Here is a 19,910-nt window from a genome sequence, read left to right on the forward strand (position 1 = left end):
TAATTAATTGACTTTGCTTGGTAATCAGACGTCTATCCACTTGCGCCACGAACCAGCTGACGGCACTCACAGAAATTGACTTCAGTTGTATGATTAAAAGAAGTCAGCTAATGTTATTATAATCGTAACAAGTCAACATAGCTGTTCATGTTATCTGGCTACCATGTTATCATGCTACCGTTGCCCAAGCCATTTAGTAGGCCTTCAAAGTATCATGGTTAAGTTTTACAAACGTTTCACTGAGGTTAGGCTGTGGCCGCCCCTACCTGAAGTGTCTGTAGAGCCACATGAACGTCAGCAAATAAATCAAATAAAAATGTGTTGCCTAATTGTGTATCCTTTTGTCCAGCCTATAAGAATTCAGTTCATGAAACACAGGCATTGAAACGCACACTGCAATGGGCAGAGAAGTCTATAACGTGTCCATATTTTACACAAAATTTGCGCACAGGGAGAGTCAAAACTCTTAGGCTTATAGGCTATTAACGTTAATGTTACTGACATGTAAACATGGGTTTGAGGTTTTTTTGATACTTTATTTCCTAATTCTCGCGTTGGGTGCTTCTCCTGTGGCGCAATAGGTTAATGCCTTTGCATTGCTTTTTCACGCAGTCGACATAGGTTCAGTCCTCCCCATCACACGTTTTTTTTTATTATTATTCATTTATTTTTAGACCAGCAACGCTTCCTCAATTTAGGCTACAGATACTAGGTGGCCACAGAGAGCATGACCAGCAGTCAGTGAAATGTTTGAAAACTTAACCATGGTACTTTGAAGACCTACTGGCTTGGGCAACTGCTGTAGCAAGACAACACCATCAGCCGTGTTAACTTACTACAATCATTACCTGACTATAGAGTAAGTCAAGTACATTTCACTATGACTTATCAGCTGGTTCGGGGCGCAAGTACATAGATGACTGGTTATCATGTAAAAGGTTTCATTTAGGAAGCAGGTTCGATACCCACGTGGAGTTATTATTAGGCTGTTTAGGTATTTATTTTTTTGGTGGCATATTTATGGTCCAGTGCATGACCATTTTGACATTTAAATATGTCATGCATAGTTGTATTTGTTCGTCTCCAGTTTCCACCAGAAAGTGACAAATCTGCAAGCGGCCACATCTGTCAAAGAAACGTCACCAACGCAGCCAGTTAACATGGGTGCCAGTTGCCATGTAACACCGGCACCAGTGTGAATGGGTCAAGGCGGAAAGGGGAATCTGGGCGGGCATTTCGATGCTATGTCCAGCCCACCACAGGAGATTGCAAAAAAATCTAACTGATCAAAAGCAGCAATAGCAGAGACAGCACATTATGTCAATCTATAAATTCACAAAGTCTCCAGTCATTCAGTGCCTGCTAGAGTTGACTGTAGCTTGGAATGCAATCAGTTGCCATAATAGGCTATCCTAAAATCCAGCGAAAAAACAAAGCATGAACTCATGAGCGTCTGTCTGCCCTATATGTATATCCTCTGATTGTAATGCTTACAGATATCTAGGCGATATTTGTAACATTTGTTTTGTATTTGGCCTGTTATAAAATCATGTAGACCTATTGAACAATTTAAACACATTAGGAACCGCAAAGTTGGAGACATGCATAAAGACATTGCTGCAAATTTAAAACCGGATTACTTTGGAATGGCTAACTGTACATGGACATGCTTTACACCTTTGTGTTCGGTAAGGTCTGCTGTTTATTCTGATATATGGTTTGTCATGTGTTGAGGTAAAGTTCGCGAAGTATTCCACCAAGATGAATGGGTAGGGAGACGGGCGCAAAAAATATGATTTAATTAAAGTTACTTTTCTCGCGAACCGTTTACCACAACAACTAACCACTAACATCGTTTAAAAGCTGAGAAAAAGCTCTTTCGTGTGATACATGTGCTGTCTGTGATAATAGGCTACTTCGCAAGTAGTTCAGCAAATTTGGGTGGGACAGAATACCTATACAGAGCAGCAGCTCTGGCCATATCGGCTCTGGCTCACATGATGTAGCCTATGCTTTAAATGCATTATCGCTTCACTACCCAACACGCGAACAAGAAAGAAAAGAAAAATGTGCTTATGTCGCGATTTTTCGATAGGCCCAGGCCTAGAAAAAAGACAGCTATGGTAACCTAACAATTAGGATTTGCTTTGCCTACACTGCTGTTTGGTTGTCCCAAACTTTGAGACGATCCATACTCGCATTAACTGAAGCTTATCAACCCGAACTGCGATGTTCCAAACAGAGTGACAGGATGCAATGCCTAATAATCTCACTGCCTTCGGCATAACTGCTAACAGTGCGCCTAGGCCTACTTGTTAAACACCTGAAAAAATATTAAGCTGCTGTTTTCTTTTCATGACGAGCACTAGGCCTACGCTTAAATGATTTATGACTGAATGGAACGTTGCGTTTTTAAACGCCAGAACTGCTTATCACGTCGAGTGACAAAGTTTACACCAATCAACATTTTCTAATGTATCCTTATGTTGAGATGTCCATTCTCTTTGCCCTATGCTATCATTTGTGCGCGAAGCATGTTTCAATTAAGACAATACACAAGCTATTTTTTATTGTTGTAATATTGAATGATTTCATGAATAAATTGTACGCACAGTGCGTACAGGATTACGGCTGGCGGCGCCACTGACCAAGGCCACAGTAGCCTGTGAACCTCTGATTTTCAAAGGGAAATCACAGCGAACGCAAGGGCAACTCTTCTCTTCAATTTCCCTTCCACATTACTTTTTATTGTCTGAAGACATCTATCGCAAGAATCTAACATTCTAACAGCAACAGCAAAGCAAATGCAAGCTAACCAAAGTGCAGCCATGGTTTTTGAAATCACACACCTGCTGTATCTGAAGCCCCACGCACGCATAATAAGGCCTACGACTATCACTCTACCCGCCCCCTGTTGCACGTCACAATTTAATTTACTATAGCTGATCCTGCCTTCTGGCTCCCCAAAATGCCGCATCATGTAAACAGATCAGCAGGCTTTCAGACACAAAAAGACGGCAAAAAGACGTCTCCTCTTCCCGCAAATTTAGCGGGATCTCTGTGTTAAAAGGCCTTAAAAGGCATTTTTAAAAATACCCATTGAAGTGAGCTACAACACTGTTCACGCGTGGATGAAAGTCACTAACACATAGAAAATGTCTGTTTTAAAAAATATACAGGGTCAAATTCGGCTCTTTTGATTTAATATCACATCACCAAATGGTGCTTTCGGTCCTAATCACGTTCTAATCACATATTTGTGATGGGACTTCTAAGTGAATGGGACTGATAGTGGTTCATAGGTCAGTCTTGCCGTGCAACATGGGGAGATAAAAAGACCAATACGCAGCCGAAGTGACCCCAGATTGTTGCGAGGACCATTCTCGCATGTTGACTCAGCAGCGTGCGGCTTTTCTTGAAGGGTTTGGCATTGGGCTAAGGCAGAGACCGGCCTTCAAACAGCTTACAATGCTGGGATATGTGAGGAACATGCTGTGAGCAGCTTACGCTGTGACTTATGTAACATCACACACACACACACACACACACACACACACACACACACACATGCCTTAAGGTTTTTTGTTCTTTTTTCCTCAGTCCAATTCTAACGGTGTTTGCTTTTCTTTGCTTGTGTTTGGAACGGACTACACTTCCCTGCAGCTCTGTTGGCTCAAGGGTGAAAGGTTAAGAGGGACAATCTGGCCATCCCATAATGATGTTGGAGACCAAAGGTCAATTTGCACAGTTTTAGGAGGCCCATTAGGTATCCAGGGTGTAATATCACTCTCAGCACTCTTTAAGCCCAGTCAGGGATTTAAAAAAAAAAACGCAAAATACATCTAACGATGAAAGCACGTATCGGAAAGATAATAATCGATGTATCGTATCGTGTATGTGTTGTATTTGTGTGCATTTTGTGCATTTTTTTTTATTTTGAGAGTCTAGACATGGAAACAAATGCAAAAGACACAAACGATTACTTCTCTATTTGCTTGTTTGTCATCATGCATTGCAGGCTTGGCTGAGGTGCAGGGGCTCAAAGAAAGTATTCTGATGAGAAAAAAAGCACTCATAATGATTCTACTCCAAAGATAAATGTATTTTCTTTGTCTCAAAAGAAACAAGTAGCCTAACCTCTTATTGCGATCTCAGCTGTTTCTTATAATGACGTCTTAGGAGAGAGATGGATAAGTTGAGCTTAAATTCAACTTTGGCTGAGACAAGAGGAGGGCAATTTCTCAACTGTTACACATCTGCCATTCCCACAACCCATGCTTTATGTCCATTAGCAAGCAGCTTAGCTACCTAGCTTTCATCAATGGCAATTGAGATGCTTTTGGTTTTAGCAAAGCAAGTCTATTAGCTGCTAGCTAGATAGCCTGCAAGCTTAAAATCAAGTTCTGATATCTTAATTTGGTAATGCAAATATTGGGCTTGCAATTGCTAGAAGCCTTTTTTTTTTTGATGATGACACTGTCCACTTATTATATTATATTAGATTCAACTTTATTGTCATTGTGCAGAGTACAAGTACAAAGTCAACGAAATCCAGTTTGTCTAACCAGAAGTGCAAAAAAAACGGGAAAAATATGCATGTAACTGCATTATGGGTCCCAACAGCTGGTGTGTAGGATACCCTGGGTGAGTAAGGGTCAGTAGTATAGAGTTGAAATGGTGTCTGTTTTAGCCCACAAAACAGTAAATCTCATCCACGGTACCTAGCGTACGTGACCTTCGACCCCGAGAACCCACTTCCACTTCTGTCACACACCATCTCTCTCTCTCTCTCTTTCTCTCTCATTCTCTCTCTCAGGAAGTCACTAAACCTCTGACCCTCTCTGACACACACACACACACACACCAGGGTTTCCGTTGTAAGGGAATTTCCGGACATTGGCCGGAAAAAAAATGAAATGTCCGACAAAATTAAATCTCTCCGGTCAAATTGTCCGATTGAAATTGGCTAATAATCCCGTCCCCCTAACGCAATCTGAATTTGAGAATAAGCCTTAAAATGTAAGCCTATATTAAAGCAATACGTCCTCTGGCTATGTTTTTAAATGTACAGGCTCTACCGTTTGAAAGCTATTAGCCTATGCTGCATTTCAAATAGGAAGCGCACGCTTAAAACGTCCATGCATGCTAAACAACGAACAAATGAGTGAGGCGGTTCAAACATGGCCAGGCCCAGGCAGACTAGCCTTAAAAGTTTTTTCAGAGGCCAGACGCGATGAATGATAAATTGGTAACGTCTGAAGCCTCAGATGTCCGGTCAACTCCACCACCACCAGATAAAAAGCAGAAGTGTCGGGCGTATCTGTCGGAATCATGACGTTCGTTGGAAGTGGAGTTGCAGCTTGTTGCGGCCGCTCCAAGACACTGTCATTCTCCGTGTACACTGGACATGCAACTGTGTTCTGTAGCCTACCTAAAGCATACAGTAGCCCTATGCTTTCTCTGTCTATGATCTGCAGGGTTAGGGCCTCCTCGACGAGGAGATTGCTGGTCTGGATAATTTCCGGCACAATTAAACGGTATCATTGAACCGCGGACCGAAAGAAAACGAAACTAAAAATTTCCCAGAATAGGAAACATTTCTTAATGTATTGTTATCAAATAAAGAGGCATAGCCTAGGGGGTAGTGGTGTGAGTGCTCATTCTTGTGTGCGCGCATCTGTGCAAGTTAAACAGTGGAACCACTGGAGATAACGTGGGTAGCAGCAACAAACAACGTAGCCTTTTTAAAAAAATGAACGAAGCGGACTCTTGCGGTCCATGAAAACATACTGGCTAGATCTTGTTAGGCATGTTTACGTAAGTTAGGCTAATGAACATGTTGCATTCTATTCAGCCTGATTATGTCATTCTTTAAGCGACATAGCTTGTCTCCTGTTTTCCTCAACTTGACTAATTAAGAAGCGATAATAGGATATTTGACCGGCATATCATCAAAATGTACGGAAAACGAAACCTCCCATTTTTTTCTAGCGGAAACTCTGACACACACACACCAAGTGCACTCTCACTCTCAGCTCCATACATGAGGAGTTTCAGGTTGGTTGTCACCTTTGCCCAGCAAAACTCTCCGTATAGAAGGGGCCCCTTTGGAGCTTAATTAGTTAGATGCCACTGCACAAGAGCATTAGAGGATTGTGACGGGCGTATTAACAAACTGAATGCCGTCCCTCCCCACCTCACACACAACACGAGCACTTGGCTTTTCTGTGCCCATGTGAAGAGAAAGGTGAGCTGGAATTCAGCTGTGATGCTGTGTATGTGTATGTGTGTGTGGGGGGGGGGGGGGGGGTGCTCTAAAAGATAGCACACTCCTCCTCAACTGTTCAATTCATCACCACACACACACACACACACACACACACACACATTACATTCCACCAACCATGCCTTTCAAAATCAAACCTGCAATTGTTTTCAAGGCAAATGCCAAGGGTAAATCTAGACGCATTCACGGCATAGCGTACGGGTCAGTAGCTCAAAGTAGGGGAAAAATGATGATTTGATCTGCATGATAAAAGTCTGGAGTGTAGTCATTTTCCAGTTTGGCTTTTTCAAATGGCTGGAAGGAGGTTTAGAAAGGTAGCAGTGACCATTAAGGAAGTTCTTTAAAAGTTTTCTTTAAAAGTTCTTAAAACCAGAAAGCTTCAGGTTCTAGATTTTATGACATTTACAAGCATGCACAAAACACACACACACACACACACGCGCGCGCACACACATGCCGTTTTTTTCCTCGCTTAATACAGCCTGTAGCCTTTGTAGTAATAAACACACACACACACACACACACACACATACTTGTTGAACTGCTCGGCGAAGATGAGGTTGGTGGACGTCCCTGTAATGGTGATGAGGCCTCCGATGGTGGCCGCGTACGTGATGCTGAGCGACAGGCACTTGCAGATCATGTGATCGCGTTTGGTCGGGTACATGGAGTTCCTGCGGATCTTGGGCTTCTCCCGTGGCGGCTCCGTCACACTGATCTGGGTCTGAGAGAGGAGAGAGACGGACATTGGAGACACATTTGGAGGGGGAGGTTAAGTGAGAAGTATGATGAGTTCGCAGCAACAGCAGAAAAACTAGTATACTGCAGAGGCACTCATGGAGGCGTCCATGTCCACATTGCTCAAAGCCATGTCCGCAGAAGTATACTTCCGCCCTTAGAGGGAGCTGACACAAGGCCCTTGAAATAACATTTATATTTAATATTTTGTCATTAGGCACAAGACACATTTATTTAAAATAAATAAATAAATAAACATTTTTGAGAGCAAAAGGTCTACTGGACATACATCCTTTATTTTACCAGCACCTGGAAATGGTTTTTTTGTTTGCTTTTTGTTTGTTTTTCTACATAGTACAATAAATAGTCCCATACCTCCGGTAGATGCCCATTGCTGTGTTTAAAATGGGCTCCAAGCCTTGGCGTCACTGGCAGTCCATTTTGTTCCTAGGGAACACGGAACACAATTAACAATGGCAGTGATGTCACCTAGTGCTAGTGATCCGTGATAAATGCACCTGAATGGCGTACTGGGATGTGATGCGTTTTTACCTCAGAGAAGGTGTTCAGTTCCGACTTCACACTACAAAAATGAAGAGGATAATAGAGCATTTATTCAGTGCTGCAATAATGACAACAACAACAACAACACCAATACTACTATTACTAATCAATCATAATAATATTTTTACTTACCAATCTTTTTTGGATTCCAGTTCAAGCTGATTCTTTGATGCTTTATCTTTTCCTTTGAGGTAAATTCATGAAGACATGAGACATTATTCATAATGGAATGATCTGCAAATGAATCTAAGATTTATGTAGCTTAACAATCTGATTAATCTGATTCAGATCTAAGACCTGGAGCTGAAACAAATGCATTGTGTGTGTGTATGTGTGTGTGTGCGTGTGCGTGTGTGTGTGCATGCCTGTTTGGGTGTGATGTGATACAAGGAGAGTGAAATCACACGCTTCCAGTAATGGTAAAACAAACACCACATCTGATAGCAACTCACCACTGCATCTGATTGTGAAAGCTAATGTAAAACAGCTTACAGTAATTGTGTTTACTGTATTGTGAAAGTGCAATATGATGACTGCTGGTATACCGTAGGTGCTAAGGGAACCGTCACCGGTCTCCTCGGAATCCTCTCCGGCGTCGGCGATGCCCGTTATGACGAGCTGCTGTAGCACAGCCTCGGCGATCGGCATCACCATGGCGGTGGTGGAGGTGTTGCTCAGCCACATGGACAGGAACACCGTGCAGCACATGAATCCCAAAACCAACCTGACGCACACACACGCACATGCACACACAGACACATATGCACACGTGCACGCGCACACGCAGACACAAACACAAACACAATGCAAAATTAAGGAATATATGATGTATATGAAGTGGACAGTGTGTGTATTTGAAATGAATGTATCTAGGTTTGTGTCCATGTGTGGACATGTGTGCCAATTAATTTTTACTAGGGGTGTGAATCTCTCATGTAGACGATACGATTCGCATCTAGATACATGGACACGATTCGATACAAGAAAAGATACATGTTTATAAAAAACGATTCAATACGATTCGATGCGATGCGATTCGATGCGAAATAAAACAGTGCTTAAGACACTCTTGGCCTTTTCTCATATAGGCCTAGCCTACCCTACAAGAATAAAACAGGCCTACAAATCAATGAACTCTCAGGGCTTATTTTGTTCCAACAGTAGACCTAATGCAGAAACCTAAAATGCCACAAGTCTGAGTGAATATGAACAAAATCATTGGCTAATAATTTATGCATCGTTTTTAGCAGCAAGGGCCAAATTATTATTTAACATTAAGGAAATCCCTTCATCAAAGGTAAGGCTACTCTACAGACTATCGTTGCTGTTTAGGAATGCTGTAAGTTCTTAATTTCGTGCTGGATTTCAAAAAACAAAAGCCGACCGAGTGCAAGTTGTCACATGCTTAAGTTTGGGCAATGAATGTAACCAAAAACGAACTGCATTACCCACAATTCCGTGCCACGTATAGTTTTAAAACCAGAAGTGGGGTGAACGTGGTGCTTGGAACGTAAATGAGCGTCTGAGCGAGCAGAAAAGGTTGTGCACCGATTCATAACAAGTACATCGATATAACGACCGGTTCATTTCAGTTTTTTTCCGATACGGGGCTTCGCGTATAAGTAGCCGTATCTTACACGTTAAAAACGGATACCGATACGTATCGGTTAATCTTTACACCCCTAATTTTTACCCTTTTTTTGTTTATATGTGTGCACTTTTTTCTTGTTTATTTGTGGGTATGATAATTTCTTCTTCTCTTTCTGCGTGTTTGTGTGGGTGAGATTTATATTTCTGTGTAAATGTGCACTTCTTTATCCTTCTTTATGTGTGTGTGTAAACATGTGCATGTTAGTATACTGCAGTAGATAAGATTTATATTTCTGTGTAAATGTGCACTTCTTTATCCTTCTTTATGTGTGTGTGTAAACATGTGCATGTTAGTATACTGCAGTAGATAAGATTTATATTTCTGTGTAAATGTGCACTTCTTTATCCTTCTTTATGTGTGTGTGTAAACATGTGCATGTTAGTATACTGCAGTAGATAAGTGGTCCTTACATTCCAGGCTTGGCCCCAGCGATCATGACCATGCGCAGCGCTATGCGCTTATGGAGGTTCCACTTCTCTATGGAGGCAGCCAGACAGATCACTCCCATCAGCAGCAGTGTGGTGTCCTTACAGTACTCAGCGGCCACCTGCACAAACACACACACACACACAAACACACACACAAACACACACATAATCGCACACACGCACATAATCACACACACACAAACACAGAGATACACACACACACACACACACACACAGAGATACACACACACACACACACACACAGACACACACACACACACACACACAGATACACACATACACACACACACACACACACACACACAGACACACACACATAATCACACACAGACACACACACAGACACAAGAGAAATATGATTAAATACCACTTTTCTTAACAATCTAATACTGTAATTAGTGCTTGACAAGCAGTCTCCTTTAGCCTTTACAACAGCTGTGTATTCAGCATGATATTGACCTTCGACCTGGAATGACTTTATCAGCTTGACTCTACAGTATCTTTCTCAGTACACACACACACACACACACACACACACACAACCACACTCTCACACACACAGGATTTTGTGGGGACATTTATGGAGTCCTTCCTAAGTAGTTCCTTCTCATTAGAATCAATGAGATCCCAAATCTAACCTTTGTACCTCTCTTCCTTAAAAACAGCGCATGGCAAAAAAGAAATGAGAAGTCGGCTCAAGGGTGCAATCAAAATACCTCTTCCCATTAGATGGTCTTGGACCCTTGTCCTTACCCTTAGTGTGTAAATACTTTTACGGTGTCATCTGCTTGAAACAGGAAAGGTGATTGTGCACACTTCCATTGCGTACTTGCAAGGATGCAAAGGTTGCGAGGGTTTGGAAAGGAATACTGCTCAAGCCATGTGTACCCAGGAGAGCACAAAAGCCATGCCATGCCTCGTGACAGAAAAGACGCCCGTGGGGAAGGCTTTAACCGTAACACCTCTGTGTTTATGCCAGTGTTGCTCAGACTTTTTCCCCTCTGGCGAACATCATAAAAATGAGTGCGAGTGAGAGGAATTAAGGAGGAGAAAATCAAATCAGTGAGGTGGCATGGAAAAGAATTTGCAACACACGCAGAGCCACCGGTCAACAGTCGAAGCCCGTCAATGTGAGTTGCGTAAAGGAGGTGTGTGGGGGGGTGGGAAGGGGATGGGGGGGGGGTTAGTTTACTAAACATAATTACAACATGGCTTAAGATAACAGGTTGCTTTGTCAAGTTTGTCAATGGGATTTTCATCACATGAGCAGGAGTTTTTTTTTCTTCCCCTCTGTTTTTACATAACCACTCAGAGATTTAATTTGGTTGTTAAAAGAGGGTGGTACAAAGCATTTGATGGAAAGCTTTGCATGCCGCATGGAGCCTAATTGCCAACTATTTTGGTTTGTGTGACCTGTGGCCTTACTGATGAAGTTCTAACAGAAGGGCCAATTTAGGTGTTTGTTAAGTTTCACTTTTAATATAAGGCTATAACATAAACTCCTCAAGAAATTACAGGTGTTGCGAATAATTTGGAGTTGATCTGCATTGCTCCTGTTGTTCTACACTAGATTATTAGTGTGTGTGATAAGGTACTTCTGAAAATATTTTGTAAGAATTTAATGTACCAAGTTTAATTTAACCGCTTGTTACACCCCTTGGAAATTGAAAATTAACTTTTCGAATTTTAGAATCAGTCTAGTGATAGACAGCCTAATGCTGAACCACCATTACACGTTAAATTAACATCAGTCATCAGCACTTTCATCTCTATCATGTCCCATGGAAAAGTAGATGGGAAATCATACAGTATGTGGCCCATGGGCCATTTGGGTAGGAGACATTTCACAACTGTGTTAACAATTTGTCTCAGATATCAACTCATTTTGAGCCTTCACCTGTTCAAGATTCAATGACGACTATTTGGGTCAGTAAGTTCCCTGGCTACTCTGTATTTAAGATGAACTGTACTGGTATGAGATGAAAATATCAGCTGGCACAGATGATAGCAGACTAGATGTCACTTGAAGTCAAACTGGGTGCCACATCGACTGCAGCCATGCCAAATGTCTCTGACATTTGGGGACCAAACAGCGCCAAAAAAGAAGGGCAAACTTAAGATGCTTCTACATAAAACAAATAGTGTCCCATTGAGCCCCTGAGTCGTACTAAAAGGCATTTTTTGTTACTCGATTGTAGCCTCCAAGTCAACACCTTTTGACTCAAATGCCTGTCTGCATTTGACTCATTCTCTGTGCACCTTTTGACTCAAATGCCTGTCTGTGCAATGGTGTTGCCTAGAGGTCTAGGAAGGCCAAGTCCTTTGACAGTTGAGGTGTTTTGGGGCATAGACAGATTTAAAGTTTCAGACAGTTTTAAAATATCCCATTGATTTTTTATGTAAAAATAGTGTGTTGATTGTTTTGCAGTATAAACACATGTAAAAGTTAGAGAGACTATTTTTGGATATTTGAATTTCAAGAGACTGATCCATGGCCCCAAATGCCCCATGGTTACCTCGCCAAGCTTTACATGAATTGTAATTTGTGTGCTAATACAAAAATATATACATTCACTCAAACCACATGCATTCTAACTCATTCACATACAGACACACACACACATACACCAACCCAAACAAACACTGGTCTCTCTGTGATCCCTTTACATAATAGGTAAAACCTTCCCACTGACTTCTAAGCCGTAAATATAGGATATGGGATATTCTGGTAAATATAGGCTGTAAACCAGGAAATCTCTGGGCTCTGTATGTAATCAGGATTGAGCACTGTGACTGTTACCCTGTAGCCATATCATATGGATAAGGGCTTATCTTTTTACGTGCAGGTCTTTAATTCTGTGATTACAAGCATTCTACAGTATTGTAACACCAGATTGTACCAGAGCCTGTCCACTACTTTATTGCAATATGTGGTTAATTGTATGTATGTAGGCCTATGCATTGAGTCTTAATTGTATTTTACATGACTCTGCAAATGGAACTGCTATACTGTGGATGCAAGGAATATTTCAGACGGCAAGACATAATGTAGATGTATTGCCAATAAAATAAGTTTGACTGAAACAAAGCATTTTGGTTTCTGTACTTGTAATGGAAAAGCCTTGAATGACCTAGTAAAATAAAATAAGCAAAAAGCTTGGCCTTGATGTCTAATCTGAAATAACACACTTTTAGGTGTATATAACACTCAGTACTAAACATGGCCTACTTGTTTTGCATTGTGCAAGTAAGCATAATCCATTTTATACTGGGACTTGCAACATTGTGAGGACAAAGAAACCCAGTCATCCAAGATAAGAGACCACTATCCGTCTTTAATGGTTTAATCAAAATACCAGGAATACCAGTGCAAATAGGAATCAGACTAGGAAACTGGGACAATAAGTTAAACTGGCGGTAAAACAGCTTTACTAACATTCAGGGTGCTATGTGCTAACAGCTAATAGCCTGGTTAATGCTAATGGGTAATGCCAATGGTAGACCAGTTTTCAATTAACAATTTGTCTGAACGCTATGTGAATCTCTTTTCCAACGTACAGCAAACACTTTCTTGTCAAAATCTCTCTTGTCAACAAAGCCTTTAACTGCAATTATTTGTTCTTCTTTGAAAGAGAATTATCTTTTCATAGAATATACTGACTCGCTAGGAAGCAGCTATTGCTTGCTTATATAAGTGCTTCAGGGTCCTCCTATGTCTGTTATCATAGAGTAGCTAAGTTCCACCCTTCTGTATCTGGTCCATGGGACTTTACTTCAGAAAACGTATGAACGGTTGTCAATGATAAATATTTTTGGTCCCGTTTGAATTGTGTCATGAATTTCACAGATGATGTTTGTCAACGTAAAAGATAATATTGCACGTCAAAAAAACACTATTTTATGACAAACTGCAAAAGTTATGTTATAGTTAATGTCACTAATGCGACCATTTTGTTGGTACTTTCACAGCGTTATACATACAAAAGAGTTATGTGACTTTCTTCACTTGAAAATGTGTCTTCTGGTAGTCTAGAAGTTTGGTTAAATGAATAAGGCACACTAAAAATAGAAATATTATTATAGTATTTGTTTATTTTCATTAGATTATTGTTTGAATTGACATTGTTAGTTATTATTAGGGCTGTCCATCGATTAAAAAATGTAATCAAATTAATTACATACTCTGTGATTAATTAATCTAAATTAATCACATATATAATTTTGCTGTGAAAGTATTTTAAATATTTAAATTCAAATGAATCATTGAATAATCAGTATTAGTGACATTAAAATTCAAAAACTCTTGTTATATTATTATTGTCACTGTTCAAATAATGGCCATAATAATCTATAATATGACCTAATATGCTGAGGAAATAAATTCAAAAGTGCTTCGGGAAGAAGTTTTTTTTCACATAAGGCATTTCAGGCCACAGATATAACCTAGGGGACACAATAAAAATAAATTAACACTCCCCTCAATGTCAACACTATTTCTTTGCATTGATGTGCGACTTTAGAGTTGACGAACTCCGGTGATATGCAAATTCCTTGCTGCAGACATTGCAGAGGACTTTGAGGACTTCAACACTTTTATCAACACCATCAGGCCGTTTTTTAAAAGTAAATATTCTAATCAATGATCTAGGCAGCACATTTTCTTCTCTCTTATTTTACAATCTAATGGTTATTGATTAGAATGTCTCGGGGGTCATGTGGAATCGATTAATCTGCGTTATTTTTTTTAATCAGTTATTTTTTCTCAAATTAATTAATCAAAATTAATCAGTTATTTTGACAGCCCTAGTTATTATTGCTATTCTCTCTTACCAACTTTCTAAATTGTTTACTGTTAAACTATTGTATTGTTGTTATTTGTATGTCGCTTTGGACAAAAGCGTCTGCCAAATCCCATACCCATAACCATAACCATAACCATAATCATAATGCACATTACATACAGTAAAGACGTGAAATGAGAGGCAGAAATGATTGGCCCTGCTAGAAGTAGTCTCTTTACCACTTCAATTGCTTTAGGCATTCGGATTAGCGAGACAGATGTCGTTAGGTAAATTATTGTAATAATGAATTTAGATCAGAGATAGTCCTACAGTACGTTTTAAAGTTCTGCTGTTTGAATGAGCAGGACTGTTAACCAACTAGCCTACTATGTCACATAGTAGTGTAATGACATAATACTTGACTTTGGCTCACCTCACTGGACTTTAGGACCCCAAACAATGGATAGAGAAATGCTGGAACCAACGCAGCAGCCCCCAGGGGTACGGCCTCAGAAACCCAGTACACAGCAGTAACGATGAGGACATACGCACACGACGACTCCTGCACAGGGGAATCAGAATCAGAATTGGAATTAGAATCAGAATTAGAATTAGAAAAAAACTTTATTGTCATTGTAAGCAGAGCAAACAACAAAATTAGAGGTGCAACACCAATTGGTGTGTGCATGAAAAAAAGTCAGAATTTAAAAACAACATAGAAGAACACAAGTACAACACAGGTAACAATAAATAGTGCAAGACTAGACAGAAGAAGCCAGATAAATGAGGAGCTAAATAAAACAATGCAGTTTTGTTATGGAACAAATTTTGCCCAGATCTTGCCTAGATATGACATGTAAAATGAATATGGTAAATAAACTCTTCTACTGACACGATATTGTCTTCCAGATATCCACATTTTTTATGCTACTAAAAAAGGAGAAAGCCTGTATTAAGTAGTTTAGTTAACCATTCTGATGTATTTTGTCTGATGAGTCAGATCTACTGACAGTAGGCCTATAAATGAGTGTAGTAGATCAAATATCACTACTTCTGCTATAGTTTGTCAAACACCCACTGTCAAAGCTCAACTTAAAGGAGAGCCCCAGCATGTTTCAAGTTAGTGCCCGTGTTGTTAGAGGTGTCTGAATGGCAGCAGAGTTTAAATACAATAGTAGCCAATCTCTTTGTGTCCTAATAGCACACTAAAACAGTCAGAAACATTTACTGAAGGTATGGATGAAGATGGGTGCCTTTTTCCTATATTATGCACATAATTATATACATATAAGTATAAATGGTACAGCTATATAAGAGGTTACATACATACTTACAGGCTATGTGCCTACTGTACATATATCTCTATGAAAAACATGATATTGTCTATCTTTGTACATTTTTCTATCTATTTTGATTGTACATCTCTGGTACTGAACAAAATTGCTAGGCTTGCTTTGAGGACTTAAGCCAATTTCATCTGACTTTGTAGATATTATGCAAGAGAGCCACAGAGTATCCATCCATCCATGGAAACCCAATAAAGGCAACTTGTAAATACTAATCTGTTAAAGGAAAATTCAAATTCCAAACGCAAATTAATTAAAGTAGCCTTAGCCTCTCATTTCCTGACTGTGGTAAACAGTGTATTAGTGCTTTTTGGAAAAAATGACCACGATGATATGGATCATGTTCCACACTTATGGAAACCTGGTCTTTATGTGATGTCATAGACAGACGTACGCATCCTGTATGTTTTGGATGTGAAGATGACATTTTCATTTCCGAGACAATGCCATAAGAACATTAACATTTCCCACAAGAAAATGTCAAAGTTTATGATACTCTGAATGTAGGCTACATTTCACAATAGAAATCTACTGAAATGATCACATGACATATTAAACCACATGTTGTTAATGGAACAGTTAATCCTCTCATGAAAAGGGAAATGACCAGTTAGACTATTTACATAGAGTTTGAGTTCTCTGCTGTCCACATCATTGTATAACAACATAAGAACATCTTCAGTACTGATCAGCTGATCAAGAGGAACCACAAGCTCCATCCAGTTGCTAGCCAGCTAAAAGCCAAGCTATACTGCCCACTCTCTCTCTCTCTCTCTCTCTCTCTCTCTCTCTCTCTCTCTCTCTCTCTCTCTCTGTCCATGTGGACTGAGGCAATTCAAATGTCAGAAAGTCTTCCCACTTATAGTAAGAAGGTTTACTGTGTTTCGTAACAAAAATATAAATACATATACAGCTCCATCATGTGAGTGTACAGACAATAGCCACGGAAGCCCTTACAGTATTTGGTGGTGTTAAGCCCCATTCAGACTGTAAGCTACTATTAACTTATAACATAATTCACTGGAAAAGGTTTATTCCAGTTAGCCTATTTCTCACCAATAGCTCAAATGGATTTACATAGGCGAAATGGAACAACCCACTTCCAGTGAATTATGCTAAGCAATGCTAAGGTTGTCAAACTGGGTTATTGCGAGAACAGAGAAAAGAAGGGCGTCTGGGGTAGACAGTAAATAAGATATTTTCCCAAACGTTGATCCGTTCCTTGATGTAAATCAGCGATTACAGGCAAAATAACCACTGGCAATGCAAAACATCACACAACAAAATTAACGTGATTGTAACTTTTGAAGCCATGGGGAGCTCGATGTGGTTTTAAGCCCCCACCGTCGACTTCAAGGCAGCGCTGTGACCGTCAACTTCAAGGCACCTAACCTTGACCTTAACCCTTGCATAACCCAAGTGCCTTCCATGCAGCGCTGCCTGGAAGATGACACTGGGGGCTTAAAACACCAAACACCCCTAGTATGCGTGCTGTGTTTCTTTTGCATTCGGCATGCACACTGTGCATACAATGAAAGTGGCCCAACTTAGAGTGAAATTTCGAACACTGAACCGAAGCTTGAACCGAAGCGTGAATCTGTTTTCAAGTTGAATGTCTAATTGAAAGCTAATCTGTATTACAAACTGCAATTATTCATTCTCTCTCTCTCTCTCTCTCTCACTCACACACACACACACACACACACACAGAAAAAGAGAGAAAGAGAGAGACACACAGGATAACTTGTCTAGACGTGACCCCGCTCTGGAATGTCCGGTTCAGGTGGCACTGCTGGGTGGCAAGCATGTGTGTTTTATTTGTTATTCCCGCAGTCGGACCATGTGGATTATTACTCTGCATGCTTGCTGTCCACTGGACATGTTTCTTTCTCTCTCTCCCTTTTTTCCCCAATGTTTAATCTGTTTTTGTTACAAAGAACTGGCTCACTCGCTAGTTCATTCAGCTCTTCCTGTAGATCAGTCGGTTCTGGACCAGGTCTAGGCCAAAACGGGCCCAGGTGTGTGCCAAACTCTGCTGGACTCTGCACCAAAATTCTTGTCCCGAAAGCTGAATAAAGTAATTGCATTCACTCTCACACATTCGCCCTACAGGTGAAAAGCATTGGTAAAAACAAACTCGTTCATTAAGTGAGTATGAGCATTGACTGGGCAATTACTGTTTCTCCTGAACTGTTTCTATTGATTCAAATTTACTTTTAAGATTTTACAGGATATTGGTATCAGTGATTAATCAAGTATATCTGTGAAAAGATAATATGAATGCATAATGTGGGCATAATGCAGACTTGACACTTAAGATTAAGACCTGAGTGCTTAAACACCTCAATCAACATGATAAAGGCATGCATCAGTAAGAGGACAAAGCCACCTGACCCAATCCTCACCATGCTGAAGCGGGCTGTGTGAAGTAAGTAGTTGAGTCAATGACCTGAGATAACGCAATTTACAGTTTTAATGGGGTCGATCAATTTTTGATTGTCCTGAGGTCAGATCCTGCTGATTGTCTGTAATGGGTTTGTTTGATTCCATGAATACTTTTGTGAATCTTTTTAATCAGAGCACACAAAGAGTTGATGTCTCTCTGAATGAGAGAGTCAGTCAGAAAAGTCTACAATGCTACTTAATAAACAAATAATGACAGTTTAACCGTTCTCACTTTTATCAGTGGCTTCCTGTTCACTGTGTGTGTGTCTTCCCATTTGTATATTCCTGATTTACTGGATCTTACAACAATCAACTAAATATATCCAGTCCAAAAGCAAAAAAAGTCCACAAAGATGAGTTCGGGCATTTAAAAAAAAAAGTCCACAAAGATGAGTTGGGGCATATCATGTGGAATAAAAAATTATGCACTATGCTACAACAACACGTTCTTAAATATAAATTCTGGTGTGTGTGTGTGTGGGGGGGGGGGTTGATTGGGTTGGAGGTGGTGTGTGTATGGTTGGGGGGGTGTTGGTACTGGAGATTCAGTACCCTCTGGACTTTAGAGATTCCTTATCTTTTCCAGAATGGACAAATTCTAGGAATAAGTGGACACATGTCTGTGTGGACCCTTATCGAGCTCAGCTGCAATAACACTAAACTTAAAACAGTGCCTTGGGGTGTAAGGACATCACAGCATGGGTGCACCCCATTGGCAATTCTGATCTCTGCTCTTCTCTGGCCAGTAAGGGACATGTGTGTGAGAGGCCTTCGCATCTGACCAAAATAATCACGCTCTGAAAGGCACTGTCCACAGAGCCACGTGGAGATGAACACAAACACAAACACACACACACACACACACAGAGAGCGAGAGATAGAGAGAGTGAAAAGAGAGAGAGAGAGAGAGAGAGGAGAGAGAGAGAAAGATGACCTGTGGCTTAAGCTAGCCTCGTCCGATCAGATGGCCTGGAGAGTATGGCGCAGCGCCTGATTGGTGAGAGGTCGCGTTGGCGCAGCAGGTGCCGCGCTGCAATCAGACGCTGTGTTTATGTCTTACATAATCAACTAATTGCTTGACAGTTCAATCTATGGATCATTTGCCTTAAAGAATTATCTGTTCAACAGACTCAACATTAACAGTCTTGGCACGACGTGGAAACCTACGCTGACAGATCACAATCACTCTTCCCCTGGTTTGGCGACCATTCAACTGCCATAGCCTCTTTCAATATTTATTTTCTTGAAAACTTTGCTTAACAAATCATTAATCTACGTCTCTTGCTCATGTCGATTAAATTAACAACTTTAACACAGTACTTTCCATGCAGAACACTTAGGAACACACGAAGTTCGCGTGTATCTCCATGCGCCAGAGCGCACGCAAAGGAAGGCATATTAGAATGTACTTACACTGCTTGGGTAGATCAGTGGTAACGGTAGCAGTGACAACGGGATCATTATCACCAGGATCAGTTTGCGCGCCGTCCGGAGTTTCCGAATCAGGTCCATCCTGAACGTCTCCATTTTCTCCTTTTTTGTGAAAATCACTTCACAGAGAAAGTCCTATCGGTGGAGTCCTGCTTGGGACGCCTAAGAGGACCTGAGATGAACTCTCTCCCTTCTTAATTGGTCACCGTGTGACTTTTC

The 19,910-nt window shown here is 40.6% G+C and overlaps 1 protein-coding gene across 1 annotated transcript in view; it reads right to left on the minus strand.

The window, feature by feature from the left end:
- The window catches only part of slc13a4 (solute carrier family 13 member 4), a 29,583-nt gene that overhangs the window by 9,342 nt on the left and 331 nt on the right, over positions 1-19,910 (minus strand). Inside the window, exons 1-8 of the mRNA XM_042079138.1 lie at positions 19,674-19,910; positions 14,903-15,031; positions 9,650-9,786; positions 8,134-8,312; positions 7,721-7,772; positions 7,577-7,607; positions 7,400-7,471; positions 6,820-7,010 (exon numbers count right to left, since the gene is read on the minus strand). The exon at positions 19,674-19,910 is cut by the window's right edge and continues 331 nt beyond it. Coding sequence (XP_041935072.1) covers positions 6,820-7,010; positions 7,400-7,471; positions 7,577-7,607; positions 7,721-7,772; positions 8,134-8,312; positions 9,650-9,786; positions 14,903-15,031; positions 19,674-19,787 — 905 coding nt within the window. The 5' untranslated portion in view covers positions 19,788-19,910. The remainder of the gene's footprint in view (positions 1-6,819; positions 7,011-7,399; positions 7,472-7,576; positions 7,608-7,720; positions 7,773-8,133; positions 8,313-9,649; positions 9,787-14,902; positions 15,032-19,673) is intronic.

Source organism: Alosa sapidissima, chromosome 22 (assembly GCF_018492685.1).
Source record: "Alosa sapidissima isolate fAloSap1 chromosome 22, fAloSap1.pri, whole genome shotgun sequence".
In the NCBI taxonomy this organism is placed as follows: domain Eukaryota; kingdom Metazoa; phylum Chordata; class Actinopteri; order Clupeiformes; family Clupeidae; genus Alosa; species Alosa sapidissima.